The 18,326-nt window shown below is 41.1% G+C and overlaps 1 protein-coding gene across 6 annotated transcripts in view; it reads left to right on the forward strand.

The window, feature by feature from the left end:
* Window positions 1-18,326, forward strand: part of SRGAP1 (SLIT-ROBO Rho GTPase activating protein 1) — a 265,246-nt gene that overhangs the window by 219,453 nt on the left and 27,467 nt on the right. For 5 of the 6 annotated variants that reach the window (XM_001491676.6, XM_070271841.1, XM_070271842.1 and 2 more), the window contains 4 exons: window positions 2,881-2,983; window positions 6,578-6,638; window positions 6,792-6,869; window positions 8,975-9,109. In XM_001491676.6, coding sequence (XP_001491726.2) covers window positions 2,881-2,983; window positions 6,578-6,638; window positions 6,792-6,869; window positions 8,975-9,109 — 377 coding nt within the window. Of the gene's footprint in view, window positions 1-2,880; window positions 2,984-3,500; window positions 3,535-6,577; window positions 6,639-6,791; window positions 6,870-8,974; window positions 9,110-18,326 lie in introns of all 6 variants that reach the window. The other variant, XM_005611367.4, reaches the window with a different exon arrangement.

Here is an 18,326-nt window from a genome sequence, read left to right on the forward strand (position 1 = left end):
TTGATTTTCAAGGTTTTGTAATGTTTCTGCTGAGCAATTTATTCAAAAGGAAGCCCCTCTGACTTCTCGGTGAAGCAGCTGGAAAGATACAGCTACTGACTTGTCTAAACTATATAAAAGTGTTGAGATTTTTCTTCCCTATGTCAGGGACAAAGAGGACTGTTCCTTCTGCATAGTAATGTGCAGCTTATGGAGCTTCGTCCACTTAGAGTGTCTCTTTGCACTATCAACTATTTCACCTGTTGTTTCTAACTTATAATTAATGTGAGGCACTTCAAAAAAAGATTTTTTTAAAAAGGAAGCAATGCAAATATGTTCGTTGGCAGTGAGAGCTGTAATTGCCAGACAGACTGGATATTCACATCAGTCTGACTGGTGCTTCCTCTCATCCATTTGGGCATCCTCCGCCGGAAGCAAGGTTATCAGGAAGTTGTGTGGTGGGCCCACACCCAGCATGATGTTCAGTGGCCCTGGTTCTGCTCGCCTGACGTGTACAAGGTACAGGCAGAACCGTCCGCACCCCAGTCTGCCGGATAAGCACCTCTGCCGCCGAGATGGCTTTGCTAAGCTCTCAGGCAGTCTGTTTAGTCTCAGAGTCCTCTCCTATCTTCAGTATCTTCACATTTGCCTGCTACTTTAGAACCATCGCAAGAGGCAATTTTCAGGCTTATGAGAGAAGACTCGAAAGACGTCCCTGCATGAGTCCCAGCGGGGGCTTCCTCTGCATCTGTCAGGCATGGAGGAACAGTTATCCAGCGCCGCCCGAGGCTTTGGCTCCAGCTACAAGATGTGCTTGTCCCGCGAATCAGGGACCAAACAGAGTGAACCTGTGTTCTTAGCTCCATCAGCAGCTCCAGATGGCATCACATGTAAAGCTCTGTTGGACCTTGTTGTCATAACCACATTTTCTAGTTTCTATATTTGATGCTTGGATACTATGGGGCCTTGCTGACTGTGGAGGGACTGCCACTCTAAGGGCTGGCCAATTCCTAGAGATAGGAAAGGACTTACTTGCTGGTGTAGCTTTTGTATAAAAATCAACCAACCCAGGGCGCAGACCCTCCGGCACCTGCTTTAGCCAGCTTTCCCACTCAGGGCCACTGTGCCCCTTCCTGCATCACCCACAGGCCAGGTACCAGACAACTAGGGACAGCTCCAGAGCCCACCACAATTATTCAAACTAGCCAATCCTAAACCTGCTTACCCTGCCTTGCCTGTTCCTTCCCACAGGAACCACAACAAAGGCTGTTGCCCACATTTTCCCTCACCCCCTCTGCCTCCTGACCCACCCTGGTGCTTCCCCATCTGACCCCCCAGGTAGTGGCAGGCCCCTTCCTTTTGGGAACTGTAACAAACTGTCTTTTCACTGATAATTGTCTTCTGATCTGTTGGCCTTGCCATACCTGAATAAAAATAAAGTCTAATTTTAAAACACTTCTAAAATAATGAAAAGAGTGGGTGAAATCAAGCACATATGGTTAAATTCCGTGGTGGGCAGTTGTATTGTTTTTTTACACTTACCAGATCCTTTCCTCTGTGAATGGCACAGAATTCAGTGCATAAAAGAAATTCCAGAAATTTCAGCAGTGGCAGATTATGACATGCTGCCTGGCAGAAGTTTCCATATTGGCTTCTGGACACTTGCAAAGGCTCCTTTAGCCTCTCAAGCACCGTGGGCTTCAGGTGCTGCTGCTGTACCCGCTTTAGTCGTATGGGCCACCTGCTGGGAGAGCCTTAGACTCGGGCTCTGGAAGGCTGTATCAGCACATTTGTTCCCCTACCTGATTGCTACAGTAATATGCTATGAAGCTAGTCAGGCTTCCACATAATCCTTGGGATTTTTGTTTCTAAACTGGCCTTTCTGAACTTTAATGAACTATGAAAGGTAATTCTTCCTAGAGAGTTTGCAGCTTAATGAAGGGCTTTACCTAATTTCCAAGTGTGAGGGACATTGCCATATAAGCCTTCCAGCTTAGGAGGAGTTGAAGTGGAATGTCCAGAGAGCGGTCTTAGACTCTTCTTCCACGTGTTCCCTTCAGCACGGTTGTAGAAGGTGGGTGGGTAATCCTGGCCCTCTTTGCTCTAAAGGAAGAGGACAGAAGAGGTTCCTTGTCTCCAATTACACATCAAGATGCTGCAGGCTTTCTAAATATAGTGCATGGTGCACTGGCTGTGCGTATGTCAGAGAGACTGGCTTAGCCATCAAAGCAAACAGACCGGAGATAGAAAGTTCAGAACAGAATAAATGGGTGCATCCTAATGCTCTACAAATATTGAGGTGATGAGATAGTTTGTTTTGAAGAAATAACAATTCATGCCTCCCCCCTAGAAATAGCATTGAAATCAAACTCTGTTTTTTCCACTTATAATCCATTAATAGTTACTTTTGCATAAAATAAAATCCCATTAATAGTTGAGGGATATTGAGCAAATGTGATGTTATTTGCATTGAAGAATTATGTTGGAACTAAAAGTGTTATATTTAATTTCTCACATGGGGATCTATCAGAGCCCTAATTTTTATGATCTGTTGTGTTTTCTGTGTGACCTGTAAGCCAAATAATACAAACCTTGCTTTATAGCACTTGGCCAAATAGCTCGCAATTCCATTTGGTGATGCTTACTATCTTTAAATAAACCATCAAACCAACGTTAGCTACAAGATACAGGAAAAGAGGAGTCTGAATGAATAGCCTGTGTGATTTCGGATACATAAGTGAAAGTAAACGAATGGGAAAGGGGAAGGACTCTTTTCCCCATGGGTGGGGGTGGGGAAGGAACGCAAGAATTCCTGTGTTTTGTGATTTTGATGTGACCTATGGGTGTTTCGTTTATTGTTTGATTTCTGCCATTCTCAGTAATTATATTCCCTTCCCTTAGGCCTCCAAATGTTCCCCCTAAGCCCCAGAAACACAGGAAGTCCAGACCCCGCTCCCAGTATAATGCTAAGTTGTTTAATGGGGATTTGGAAACATTCGTCAAGGTACTGGCACCAGCCATCTGGGTGGCTGATCTCCACGCTTCTTACTATAATGGTCTCAGCCTCTCGTCAAAGGAGGCGGGTCATTATGTCCAAGTCTGTCCTGGGGCTCTTCGCTTTCCCAGAAAATCAATATAATATTTCCTGAAGTCAGAGAGGAAAGAATATTTGGTTTGAGTGCCATCAGAAGAGGAAATCAATGTGGGTATTATTATGCTGGCAAAAGAGAAAGCCCTCTTTCTTTCTTAAAAAAAAAAAAAAAGCCATAATTTGTGCAAAAAGGAAAAGAGCTATGTGATAAAATGTTTTGTTTTTACTCGTGCAAATGAGATGGCACAAAATACATTTTTAAAGTCTATAATTAGGGTAGCTCTTGGAGCACAGCAAGAGTTTTGATTTCCCCTGACTTGCGGAATTCATTATATTGGGTAAATTGTAAGACCCTGTGGTCTGTATCTGGAATCTCTGCTGTGTTTACTCTGTCTTCTTTTTCATCCTGTATTTCTGATAATGCTTCTAGCCGAGGACGAAGGAACTCGCACGCGAGACATCAGGTATAGTGCTAGAGGGACGTGAGGGCACAGCCTCTTTCGCTCTTGGTGTCATTTTCAAATCATAATCATGCTTGGCTTTAGATTTTTTTAAGGTCTTTAGAAGAAAAATGTTTGCAGTTGGAAATTAGACAAGTTTATAAATAAGTTTTACTCAGAAGGGAATTATAGAACTCAGACACTGATTTTAAGAGGAACAGTCTTCTCTAGTAAAACTGGAGAAACTCTTAGTTTTTACATTATGTATTTGGCAAACATACCAAATTTGGGTCAATGGCTTTTATTAAGCAAAGTCGATATTAAATAACAAATGCACATTTAATTCTGGATTATGGACTTTCATGTAAATTATACAGAAAAGAGAAGAACTGTCCCAGCTAACATTTTATGGCATGAGCTGCAGTGTTTCTAAAGACTAGATTTATGTAGGAGACCACATCATTCATAACCTCCTATGATAATATGTTACAGGCGTCTTTCTTAAGAGACAGATCTTTTACTGAATATGTGCACTAATGCTTAAAAAATGTGTGTGCGTGTGGCATACGTATGGATAGATTGACAGATAGACACATACATAGAGAGAGAGATTAAAAACCTCTGGAAGCCTTATAATGAGCCCTAACCCTGGAATTAAGTGAAAAGCCACTGAACAACCTAAATAGCAATTACGAATCCACTGCCGTAAGCCTAAACCCAGAAGAGCCTTATTGGGTCTAATTTAATATAAAATTATTGTCAAATCTGATTATCTAGTTTCCAGCCCAGGGCTTCTAAGCAGGGGCACATTAGATGGACAGAAGGGAACGATAAAATGAAAGCACTGTGCTGTGCAGCCGATGGCCTGGCAGAGAAAGAATAGAGAAAACTCAAAGAAGCAATGTATGATTCCGTGGTATTTCATAACACAGTACGAGAATAACTGCTTAAGATGATAGGAAAGCACGTATTATATTTTTTAAAGATTGTTCATTAAGAACCGTTAAAGGAAACCAAATTTAGGTACCAAAGAGGAGTGAACCAGTCATCACGGAAAATTCACTTTTGTGGGCTCTCCAGCTTCCCAGATGGCATATTAAAGAATCTTTGGTAATAGATGTAAAATAGCAGATACAGAAGATCTCTCTACATTGTGAAAAGCACCTGGTCAGTTGAGGTCCCCACAATATCACTGTAAGGCAGCAAGAACAAAACCATTTTTCCTTTTTCCCATGGAGAAAGCAAGACGCAAAGGGGTTTGTGTCAATGGTAGGTGGGGCACAGCCCATTGTGTCACTTGTAAAATGTTTCCTACCAAAGCATCTGGCATCCGTGAAATTAAATTAAAACACACACACACGCATTACTTTTTGACTCTAAAATTCATTCTATCTGAATGAAATACCAATATTACCTAAAAGATTGGCAATTACCTGAGTAATGTGGAGACGAAAATATTTTTTAAATAGTGTGAAAGGCTAGGACGTTTTTATTTAGAACTCTCTTAGCGCAAACATTTTCCTTTTAATGACCTTTTGTTCTTTGTTTTTCTTTTTGTCTTAATACTAAGTTCAGCAGAGATGTGAGCTAATATCTCCTTTTATCACTTACATTTGAATATTTGTTGCTCTTGTAGATTACAGTGTTACATGAATAAAGCCTGCTTCCCCGAAACCACACTTGTATCTTAAAGAATTTTGATGTAATGACCTTGCTATTCTTAAGCCAGCTAGTCCACACTGAAAAGAGTTTTTATTCTCAAGGATTTTCTTTAAGAAATTAATAAAGCTTATGCTCCTAAAACAAATTCACTAATTAGAGAAACTTAGTACAACCTCCAGAAGTAATTGAACCATTAACTGGTATATACACTGATTAGATTGTTGTAAAACCTAAAATAAAACTATTCGTCCAGAAGTAGCTTGCCCGTTCTAGGAGTAGTGGAGAGTTTAAATTGCTGAGCTGCATTATTCCTGGTCCTTCCCCAGTCGCTTAATTGAAAGTTAGTGGATTCTGAACTGTTCCAATATGTTAAGACAACCAAATTCTTGTGTTTCAAAATAAAGTTCCTCGTGAATTAGGACCCGCTGTCAGCTAATCATTTTGAACCTTCATGTTTCCTTTGAAGATCTAATTCCTGAAAGAGCAGAGTCTTAAAAGCCCATGAAAAATAACTCCATAGTCAGTAACCGTCTTTAACTACGTGGAGTGCATGGCGTTGATGCATATTTAACTGTGACCTCAGCAGCTCCTTCGTCTCATTTGTCATCCTACACGTGTTTTAAAACATTTCCAGAATTCACATTTGTTCAGCAGAGTGCACTGACTATACTACAAGATGTGGGGAAAGAAGGCCGAAACACGTTCCTTCTTAAGAGAAGGGATCTTATGGGATATGCATTTGTACAGTTTTTTTTCTTAACCCTTAAAACATGAAAAAATAACAATGAGAAATCTATAAGGATGAGTAAGTTCTGATGCAAACTAAATGCATACATGACACATTAAAGGCGTCTGTAAAGCAGTTCTCATATCATGCATCTGGAAAGGTGTCAGCCTGTTTAGAACCGTGGTCATCTAGATCAGAGAGGTCACAGAGGATCCTGCAGTGGCTGGAAGGTTGTGTTTAGTGATTAGTACAGCCGGTCAGTCCTAAGATGACACGGTTCGAATACGCAGAGTTCTTTTTGGATCCATTGGATTAATTACTTGTAAAAGTAACCTTTAAAAAAATGAGTGATTCATGTATTCATGTTGGTATGTGAGCCTAAATATAAGTAAAAGAGGTGAATTCGCTTTGACATCTAAGCACAGCAGAGTGAGTTGAAACAGGATTGCCTTAAATGTGTTTAATTTGGTTTGCTCCAGAACTGAAATATACCTTTGGTTAAATATAATTTTATTTTTGGCCCTTGTGGTGTATTTTAAAGGAAGTGTATTTGGAAGTCATTATCCAAAAGAGTAAAAATCATTCTTTAATTAGGGTTAAACTGCGAGCTTTATTATTATGTGTGATGATTACGTGTGATCTCCTTTGCGGTTAACTGGTTTCCATCTCTTTACCCAGGACTCAGGCCAGATTATCCCCCTCATTGTGGAAAGCTGTATTCGGTTCATCAATCTCTATGGTAAGCCATAAACTACGGAAATCTCCTTTTAAAAAACAATCACTAAGAGTATTTCAGTAAATGTGTCTTCCCATTTAACATTTAATTATTGGGAGAAGGGGAACTGGAGGATGCAATGGGACGTTTCATCCTCTTTTCCTCTATCCTCTTTAGGTCTTCAGCATCAGGGGATTTTCAGAGTGTCTGGTTCCCAGGTGGAAGTCAATGACATTAAAAATTCATTTGAGAGAGGTAAGTGCGTGTCCATCCCTATAAGCAAACCATGTTAAAAAGTCATCATTTTCAGTGGAGTGAAGTGGCATACTCATTCTGTGTATCTTCAAAACCTTTCTTCTCTTTGTATTTACTTCATTTTGAATGTTGAATTAAGAATTCAGAATTAAGCTATTTAGAATAGCTGAGAATTGAAGCCAAAATCATAAAGCCAACACCTTATCAAGTATAGAAAAGCGTATGAGCTCTGTGTCCTGGTTTAGGATTGGCATTTATAATCTTCAGCACATGCGTCAAAGGTGGTGCATCGCATGGTTCTAGAAGAGTGGCAGGAACAGCCCTGGGCCTAGACAGCAGGTGTTTGAGGCAACGCCTCCCAGCTTCGTGTCCACTCCCTCTTTCCTTCCTCTTCTGTCCATCCCCAGGCTCCTTCCCTGTGGCCTTAGTCAGTGTCTTACTCTTGTTCACAATTGGCTGTCAGATGAGTCCTCCTAAACTGTTAATTAGCACATTATGATTCGCAAACCCATACACTTCAGTGCAGGCAGACCTGGAATCAACTGAGACTCTTTCATTTACTAATCGTGTGATTCGGGTCAAGTTACTCGTCTCTTCTTTTGGCCTCGGTCCTCATCTGCAAAATTCCAGGATCGCTGTGAGATAGGTATAATCCATGAGAAGGCCCAGCTCTGTAGTGACGGCTCGAGTTATTAATGCTCTCCACTTGTAATGCTTTGTGTTGTGTCTGCTTCTGGATACATCTGCCCATTCCTCCTGTGCTTGGAAGTCAAGCCGAGAGAGCGGAGGGAGGGCCATCACGGCGTGGAGACAAGGCCTCCTTCGCTCTCCCTCCATCCCGTTTCCCCTGGCCCAGACTTGGCACAGAGCCCTTGAAAGTTTGAAACCTGAGTTGAAGAGGTAAATGGAGCCAGGTGGTTTTTCCTGTTCCCGATTCTCTGACTGATACGAAGTGGAGAGCAGCGCAGCCTCCCCCCGCAGCAGCAAAGTATTCCAAGACTCTGACCATATTCAGGATGAGTTGAAAGTGTAGTAAAACGTCAGGTTCCTGTGCCAGCCACCACAGGCAAAGGCTTTATTATTTTCCCTGGAAATTCCCCTGGTATTTGTTATGTGTTAGTGATCTTTTTGGGTGAGGCTTTCTCACAGTGGGCCAAAAAAAAACATTTTGGTCAATTCATGTTCAATGATTTCCTGCCCTAGGAGCAGAGAAAAAGGAACCACAGGTCCATGAAACTAAACTGCCCCAACAGGCAAAAAAAAAATAAGTTAAAATGCAATGTACAATTTTTATGAACTTTAGAAGAGAAAGAAAAAGCAGACCTGTCAATAAGAAATGGAGTTTGACTTAAGGCTGCATATTACGTTGCACTTCTTAAGGATTTTATCTCAATTTAATTCTTAGGGAGGTGGTGTAGCCAGGCCAGTTACCTAGTATTTTAAAACTGCTTACCATAAAGGATATAATTTCGTTTTATGATATATTTTTAAAATTTCCACTTTTTATACAAATTCCTAAGGGTACATTTTCAAATTTCTCTGTCTGATTTCAAAATTTCCCGTTGCTGAAAGCAGCTTTCAAATGTGCTGTGAACAGAACCCTGCCGTTTTGGGAAACACTTATTTCCTTAATTATAGATATTCACAGTTAGGTAAATCCTATAATATTTCTGATAAATTTTGCTGATCCATATAGCATAGTCAGACAGACTTATATTGTGGGTTTTTTCCCCAGTAGGATAAGAAACACACAATGTCGTATTTGAATTCATGTCAAACTAAGATTACAGATTTTAGCTTTAAAAAAGAAAGTTAGGTAAAATTATAAATCCCACAATATTTTATTTTAAGATTTGGGTAACTTGTAAGGGATTATTTGCTAGCATACGATAAAAAAAGCTTTATTTTAGCCAACTATTTTTACTTTAATCATGGGGTGGGATATCTAAACCAATTATTTTCATTTTAGTACCATATAATTGTACATAAAGTGTAATTAAAAGATATGTGTATATATAGAAATGTGTGTGTGTGAGTATAGAAACGTATTTTTGTTCAGAGGAGAAAAAGAGAAGCACTATGCTTATAACGAATTTTTTTTTCAGGTGAAAATCCTTTGGCTGACGACCAGAATAACCATGATATTAACTCAGTTGCTGGCGTTCTGAAGCTCTATTTCCGTGGGCTGGAAAACCCCCTCTTTCCTAAGGAAAGATTTAATGATCTGATTTCTTGTATCAGTAAGTGGACCTTTTTTTTTTTTTAGTCCTTTCCCACCAGAAGTGTTTCACTAACCAATTTCCTGGAAAAAGCAGTGGCCTCTCCACATCTCCTCACCCCACCGTTACCCCATTGCCACCAAATTTCTGCAACCATTTGTTTTCTTTCTGGCTGCAGCATGAGTCATCCTCCCAGCTGTGGCCTCGCCCTTAGCTGAGTGGGCTCTGCGCCTGAGCATCCTCAGGCTCCACAGAGCTCCAGAGCTGCCCACTTGGTGGCTGGAGTAAAGCAGAAAGCAGGTGCCGGCCGGGTAAGGGAGAGGAGGGAGTTGCAAGCACGGAAGTGTATCTTCCTGGTGGCCTTTGGTTCTTGGTTTTCTCCAGCAGTCTTAGGAATGGGCTGATTTATCCATCTTTGAATGTTACTTCAAGAAATAAGGTAAAATGAGATAAATGATCATTATTACCGTACAGGAGCACCAGGGCAAATTACCCATCAGTGGGCCTCCCAAGCTAAGACGCACGGTTGCTCTGCGGCCGTGGGTGACATGTTATGAAACTGATAATCATCAGCAGAGTCGAGCATTGCTGTTTTCTCCAGGGGGAGCTTCTGACAACACAGGAAGGAAGGTGACAATAATGATACGGGGAATTAGGTATTAAGCACAGTCGAGTTCCACATGTCTAAAAATGCAGTGCCCCTCCAAGTTCGCTGGCAAGGGTCCCGAGCTGACCTGAGTCCCACAGCGAGGGCTTTCAGAGGATCAGGCTTTACTCTAATGAAGAAACATGCCCCCTGCCTCCCCAGCCCCGACCTGATCAAGTCCTGCTGACCTCCGGAGAATCCCTCTGCTCAACCCTCCTTCCCCGTTTCCGTGGCCGTGCCTTGGCTTCTCACTGGGGCTGTGGTTACAGTGGCCTCAGTGGAGCCCTTCCTTCTAGGTTTGCCCTCTCTGCCCACCCCACCCCCCACATCATTCCATCTTTCACACTGCAGCGAGACTGGAAAGAGCAAATCGGGTTATATCACCCCCCCCCCCCAGCCCCCATTTAAAACCTGTTTCAGTATTTCCCACCTAAAAACAAACTCCATGGTACGGCCAGTTCATAGAATTGAATTCTTCTCTGTCTGGCCTCTTTCTACCACTGTGCACTCATCTCCTGCCACCGCTGCCCTGTTTACTTTCTGTGTCAACAACAGCAAACTGCAAGCGTGCCGGGCCATTTCCCGCCCCCGTGTCTTTGTCCGTGCTGCTCCATCTGCTGTCCCTGATAGCTGTCAACGTCTGCGATGAAGGCTTCGCTGGACTGGCCCTCCTCCCAGAGCACCATCGCCCCACCACGCGAAGCAGAATTTGTCACTCTCTCCTCTACGCGTGTTCCCCTGTGTACATATGTCTATGATTTTTCTTATCGCCTCACATGACAACTCTTTAACTCCTCTGTCTCCCTCCACTAGAGAGAGATTCAGGGAAGAGGTTAAGAATGTAGGCTCTGCACTCAAAAACAGCCTGGGTCCGAATTGCTCACCAGCTGTGTGGCCTTAGGCAAGTTTCCTAACCTCTCTGCACCTCAGTTTCATCACCTGTAAAATAGGAAGAATATTAGACCATATATCTTAGGGTTACGGGAATTAAATGAGTTAATTCATGTAAAGAGCCAAGAAGAGCGCCTGACAAAGAGTATGTTCACTGAAATGCCTGCAGTTCGCTCCACAGGCCTGTGAGGTCTGGATGGATTAGTCCGTTTTGTAGCCTCAACACTTGGCATAGCTAATTCCAGGCACATAGTGAGTGCATAATTCATAGTTGCTAAATAGAACTTAAATGAACTAAAGAGTCAGAATTCCTCCAGAACTCTTTTGTTGGCATCCATGCCAGAAGTCCTGGCTCCCGTTGGGTATGATTCCCCGGGTCATAATTCCCTCCACGCCAACCCCGTGCAGTCTGATGTCTTGTGCAGAATGTAGATGTGCGCCTTGTGTCCATTCCAAGGCCCTTGCATAGCCTGAATCCTCACAGCCGGCCTCTGACCCAGCTGGAAAGAACTGAAAAAGAGGTGTCACCCTTCTGGAATTCTCCCCTAGTCATGTCCAAAGATTTCCCTCACATCCTAGCCAGAACACTTAAATCTGGAAAAATAACGAGCACTCTCCAATGCTCAGTGGTCTTCTAGGTGCATCCATCATGTCAACGTTTCTCTCTACATGAACCAGTTGGATAAAGAGCGTGGAGCTACATTGCAGTTACTATTGGAAAATCACACTTTCATTGGGTAGAAATATTATTTCATTGTGGTTATGAAAAGCTGAAGCCATAGAGTCCGAAAGATCTAGGTTCAAGTCCCGGCTTCACCACTTAACAGCTTGGTAAGCTTGGGCAGAAATTAATACTTAATCTTATTCAATATCTGTTTCTTTATCTACTTCATAGAGTCAGAGTGAAGCATAAATAAGATAATCCATATAAAGTGTTTAGCATCGTGCCTGCTACCTAGTAAGCCTCAATAACTGTTGCTAGCTGTCATCATTTCCACTATTGCAAGTACTCCTTCTATAAACTCAGGTCACGTATGCCGGTACCTGGGTTAGCCACTTACCAGTCTGTTTGTTCTGCTAAACGTATTTCTTTGACATAATTACCTCACATGCATTCAGAAATGATGTTAATATAACCCAGAAGTTGTGTTGGTTCCAGCATGATTTTTCCCAGCACATTAGTATTTTGTAACAATCAAAGACTGGATTTCTCACCATTAAGAATCAGGCTTAGCATAATATAAGTGGAAAATCTGCAGAAATATCTTTCTTTCACATAAACAGTACCTTTCATGAAATGCCACTAGTGCCAGTGAAGAAACTGCAGAGACATTCCCTCTGTATTAAAACGCTGGATTAGTGAAAAACGATGGATTAATAATCCTTGGGTTAGTTTTTATGAAAATAGTCTCTATTGGAAATGAATACCCTCCACGACCTACATCTCAAAGCAGCAGGAGCCCAGGCTTTCAGGCTGCTGAGGATGTTGGGTACACACAGCAGGAGAGGTTTAACTGTGTTAGGAGTTTAAGTAGTATTGTTAATGGTTTGTTGGTTTTTGTTTTTTTTTAAAGATCGGCACCTGAGATAACATCTGTTGCCAAATTTTTTTTTTCCTTCTCCCCAAAGCCCCCCAGTACATAGTTGTATATTCTAGTTGTAGGTCCTTCTGGCTCTGCTCTTTGGGACACCACCTCAGCATGGCCTGATGAGCGGTGGTAGGTCTGCACCCAGGATCCAAACCCGTGAAACCCTGGGCTGCCAAAGCGGAACGTGTGAACTTAACCACTCGGCTCCAGAGACAGCCCCTTGTTAATGTTTTTGTTACTGCTCTAGTTGCAAAGTTTCATAGGTATTGAGCACTATTCCCTGTAAGTCCAGTTATTTTTAGTGCACAGTTTTGCAGAATAGAATGTTTTTCAAGAACACATAATGACACTATCTAAACCCCTTTACGCCTAACATCTAATCTCTTAAAAAGAGGGCATTCCTGGCTATTGCTGATTTATCTCTAGGCAGGCATTTTCTCTTGCCAGTGTCACCGTGACGTAGCTGTGTTTTTCTTGGATTTTCAATAATTCTTTGAGAATGATAGATATGTCATTATATGTAATATGTCATTCATCATTATTTCTTCTCATTGATATTACAAACTTGTGGGGATTCAAGGACTTGATTTTTGCATTCAGGAAGCTTAAAATCTAGTAGCGGAGATAAGATACTTACAAATAAATGCAATCTAAGTTAGTATGTGATAGAAGCACAAAGTTTTAGAAATTGGGAGGGAGAGGGAGAGTCTCCTGGAGATGGATTGTGTTTATCCATGTCATCTTCTAGCATCGCCAAAGCTGGATTTGATTTTCCCTGTTGAGTAATTTCACGTGATAGATATTTTTTATTTAAAAATCTTCCCTTTTCAGCTTTTCTAAGAGTTTACATAAGTCTCTGGAGCACCTCCTACTTTTTGCTTGCCTACTTTTGGATTGTTTGGGGAAAGTTTTTTTTTTATGGTGAGTTATTATTGTGCCATTTTTATGCCCCTAAATGCCACGTTCTTTGGAAGCTTACAAATCTATGTAGTAAAGGGAATTGGTCTCAGAATTCTCTCTTTTTTTTAATGTGCACTGTTCATTTTCCAGTTCACTGCCAATTTCTTTTTAAAAATTACTTGTCCGGATGAAGACCTGGTGAACACAAATGCCATCTAAATTTGAAGTGGCAAACTTGGTCGGATCTCAGTTTCTCACCCCAGAGTTGTTTTTGTTTTTTTCAGACCATCCACTTTATGAATGGTTTTGTGAATGCTCCAGATTAAGCCCACACAGTCTGGGCAGCTTCTAGAATGTCCATGTGCCAGGGTTCTGAGATGCCCTCGGGCAGAAGTCCAAGGGACTGCCCTAGGAGAGCTGCCCAGGCAATTCATGGTCTTTCCCAGCTGCCTCAGGGCCGTGAGCCCCAGGACAGGCTTACACGTTTTGCGTTGTGTTAGTATTGAGTGGAACTGCTTGGTTAATGGAAACTTTTGCGGGGGGTGGGGGGATTTTTTTCTACCTATCACAAAACCAACACGTAGTCATTGCAGAACACTTTAAAAATACACAAAAGCACATAGAGGAAAATACCATCACACTTAGTGCCACAACCCAAAGAGAATCAAGGGCGTGTACACACTTGGATGCGTTCCCGTCTGCTCTTTTTGTATTCATGTGCGCATGCAACTTTTTTAAAGCCAAAGTGGAACTGCACTGTCTATTCTGTTCATAACCGACCTTATTTTTTACTTTTTTATTATAAGAATTTCAAACATCTACAAAAGGTTACAGAAAAATAGACTGAACATCAGTATAATCACCTAGCTTTAACAATTTTCATTTCTTGGACAAAATTGTCCCACTTTTTCCCCTCCCATCATACCTCTGAGATCATCGCTTCATCTGTATGTAGGTGTCTCTAGGGATGAAGATTCTTTTCTCTTTTTTTGTACAACATGGCCACAATACCATTATCATACCTTAAAAAAAAACAGTAGGGTACGGCCCAGTGGCATAGCGGTTAAGTTTGCACACTCCACTTCAGTGGCCCGGGGTTCACCAGTTCGGATCCCTGGCGCGGACCTACACTCTGCTCATCAAGCCATGCTGTGGTAGGAATCCCACATATAAAGTAGAGGAAGATGGGCATGGATGTTAGCTCATAGCCAGTCTTCCTCAAAAAAAAAAACCAGTGATTGCTTAAAATCATCAAATAGCCAATCAGTAACTTTTTAAAAATAATTGTTTATTGTGCAATTAACATATGGTCACTGTAGACAAATTATAAAATAAACTAGAATCATCTATAATTCCTCTATACAGAGATAAAGTTAACCCTTTTAGTATTTTTCCTAATGTTTTCTATACGTATACCTATGTACTTTTAAAAGCAGCTTATTAAGACCTAATTCTCATACCATACAATTCATCTATTAAGGTGTACAATTCAGTCGTTTTTAGTAAATTCACAGGATTATGCAACTGTCACCACAGTCAATTTCAGAACATTTTCATGACTCTGAGAAGAAATATCAATTAACACTTATAACCACCACTCATCCCCCAGGACTGGGCAACCATTAATCTACTTTCTATCTCTGTAATAATTTACCTATTCTGGCCATTTTATAAAAATACAGTTATACAGTATGTGGTTCTTTGTGACTGGCTTCGTTCACTTAGCATCATGTTTTCAAGATTCATCCATGTTGTACCACATATCAGCGCTTTACTGCCAAATAATATTCCTTTGTATGGACGTACCACAACCACATACTTTTAATAAAAATTGTACTGTACCAAGTGACTGCTACTCAATGTGAGATTGCTTTTTGAGGTGATGAAAATGTTCTGCATTGATTGGCATAATGGTTGATCAACTGTGAATGCACTAAAGACCATTGAATTTTACACTTTAAATATGAGCTATATATGAATTATATCTTAATAAATCTGTCATTAAAAGTTGTAGGGGCTGGCCCCGTGGCCGAGTGGTTGAGTTTGCGTGCTCTGCTGCAGGCGGCCCAGTGTTTCGTTGGTTTGGGTCCTGGGCGCGGACATGGCACTGCTCATCGAGCCACGCTGAGGCAGCGTCCCGCGTGCCGCAGCTGGAGGCACCCACAACGAAGAATGTGCGGCTGTGTACCAGGGGGCTTTGGGGAGAAAAAGGAAAAGAATAAAAAATCTTTAAAAAAAAAAAAAAAAGTTGTATCAGACCATATTTCCTCTTTATAAGCCACTTTTTAAATTTACTGATGTTATTAATGATTTTCCATGTCAGTAAATATTTTTCAAAATACAGATTTTAATGGCCATATAATGGCTTTATTTAATAAATCCCCTAGTTTTAGAAATGTAGGTGGTTTGTAGTGAATTTGTAATTATACAAAATACTTTGTTGAGCCTCTTAGTACATAAATCTGTTTGCCCATTTCTAATTGTTTCATGAAAAAAAGCTTTTGAATTCTTTTTCTGGTGCTCCAATGTATGCTTTTGTTGCTAAAAATTCTTTCAGCTTTATTGTATATATGATAGTTTTCTCTCTGAGCTCTAAATTTCTGTTTGATGCCTTATAATAACTTTCTTAGGGATTCCTTTTATCCTTAAAAATATTTAATCGGATTAGTATCTGAATTGAAGAAGTAAAGCTTCGTAGGCTGAGACTCTGTTTCTTTACTAACCTTAATATGATAATTCAGCAGAAAGAGAAACATTATTTATGTATTTATTTCTACAGTGTTGCTATTTAACTAGGAAAGGACACAGAGGTTTAATTCACAGAAGTCAGTCTATTAATGGTTAATTAGAGAGTTTTGCAAGCATTTCATTTCTCTCTTGGAAGAGCAGCTGGTAACTCATCTTGAGACTAGGCTAGGATCCACCCACATAATGCCAGAACATCTCTCTCTTTTCCTCTTTGCCTGTCATTTGCACACATACACTCTTACACATGTACAATTGACTGATACCTTGACACTGTTGGGATCTGACAATGACCCTAAAAATGCCCTGGGACTGGTCAGTTCACCTTGAATACTTGCTCGCTGGGCTGGAGAGCTCAGGAAGTCTGGCATGCCTGCTCTTAGATAAACCGTTCCTAAATGTGGCCATTAATTTCCATCCCTGTCTTCATCCTTGAGAATAGATTTACATCTTGTGATTTATTATTTGTTCTCTGACAAACAAATACTTTTGCAAATAGTGCCACAGAAGAACTGGTATTTTCAGAGTAATTGCCATTTGAACTTTCTGCCGTTTTCTGAAGCAACTTGTGCATTGGAGTGAATTTTTCACACGCATTTACATGGTGCTGTCAAACCCCCATGCTGTGAAGCTGGGATGCTGACATGGGAACCTTGCAGTGCTAGGAAAAGAACATAAATTAGCCTAGGGAGCTTGAGCATGTGACCAAGATTGGATGAATGCCACTTTTACCTAATTACACGAGGTCCTGAATTGTGGCAACAAAGCCCAGCTTCAGAGACATCCAGATGAAATACTGATTCTCCTCACTGACAACTTTTCTGAGGGGAAGAAGAGATCCATCTTTTCTTGCAGCATAAAATTGTGAAAGACCATGATTTGCCACAGTCAGAGCCAGCTGGGGATGCACGTTAATCAGAGTGTCCATAGCAACCATAAATTTTGACCCGCTAAGTGGACTTAGGAGAAGGAATGAGTCATTTGCCAGTAGGATGCATGCTGTGAGCCTGTTGAGCAAGCAGCCAGGTGATCTCTGAGTCCCGGGCACAGCCATGCTGGTCGGAGGCCTTCAGGATGGACAAAGATGCTGGGTACTTCAGGAATGCCAGCAGTTCTCTTGGGCTTGGAGTTCTGTTTCCCGTTGTTGCAGAGAATGTATGCCTGCCTCACAGAATTTTATCTAGTCTTTTTGGTGTCACTTTTTCATATTCCCATTGCTTTTCTCTCCTGAAATCTTTTATTTGCATCTCAAAACACGTCTCCCTTGGGGCCGGCCCAGTGGCGCAGCGTTTAAGTTCACACGTTCTGCTTCAGCAGCCGGCCCAGGGTTCGCCGGTTCAGATCCCGGGTGCAGACTTGACACCACTTGGCAAGCCATGCTGTGGCAGGCATCCCACATATAAAGTAGAGGAAGATGGGCATGGATGTTAGCTCAGGGCCAGTCTTCAGCAAAAAGAGGAGGATCGGCGGCAGATGTTAGCTCAGGGCTAATCTTCCTCAAAAACAAACAAACAAACAACAACAAAAAAAACACATCTCCTTCATTCTTCTTTTTTTTATGTTGTGGTAAAATATACTTAACATAAAATTTACCATTTTAACCATTTTTAAGTGTACACTTCAGGGGCATTAAATATATTCGCATTGTTGTGTATCTGTCCCCACCATCCATCTGCAGATCTTTTTCATCTTCCCAAACTGGAACTCTGTATCCATTAAGCAATAGCTACCCATTCCTCTCCCCCACCAGCCCCTGACAACCGCCATTCTACTTTCTGTCTCCATCAATTTGACTGTTCTAGATATCTTAGATAAGTGAGATCATATAATATTTGTCTTTTTGTGTCTGGCTTATTTCACTTAGCATAATATCTTCAAGGTTCACCTGTGTGGTAGCATGTATCAGAATTCCATTCCTTTTTTAAGGCTGAATAATATTTCATTGTGTTTATATACCACATTTTTTTTATCCATTCGTCCATCAATGAACATTTGGGTTATTTCCACCTCTTGGCTATAATGAGTAATGCTCCTATGAAATTAGTATGTAAATATCTGTTCCCCTAATTCTTTTTAAATAAAATTTTGAAACTGCCTTTAAGAGGTAGGGAAACTAAGTTTCAAACTGAGAGATAGAAACAAGAGTATCTTGAATTAGGGTTAAGCCTCTTGGAAGTAATGCCTGTGTCCTCTTCTAGCCTGAAAATGACTTGCCTCCTATGGGATTTGACAAACATTAAAGATCAATAATACATTAGAGTGGTTCTTTTTGCATTCTTTCCTTTCCTTTTTTTCTTTAACTCTAGGGCCACACAACTAGCTTCAAGCTGCTAAAACCCTCTCCCTGATAGTGACCTTAACCTTATATAAGTATGGCTCTATATGTGGCTGGAAACTAGGAGAGGGTATTGCAAATCAGGGAACCATAAATAGGCCGATTCACTTTACAGTTTATTACTGACATAAA

Source organism: Equus caballus, chromosome 6, assembly GCF_041296265.1.
Source record: "Equus caballus isolate H_3958 breed thoroughbred chromosome 6, TB-T2T, whole genome shotgun sequence".
In the NCBI taxonomy this organism is placed as follows: Eukaryota; Metazoa; Chordata; class Mammalia; order Perissodactyla; family Equidae; genus Equus; species Equus caballus.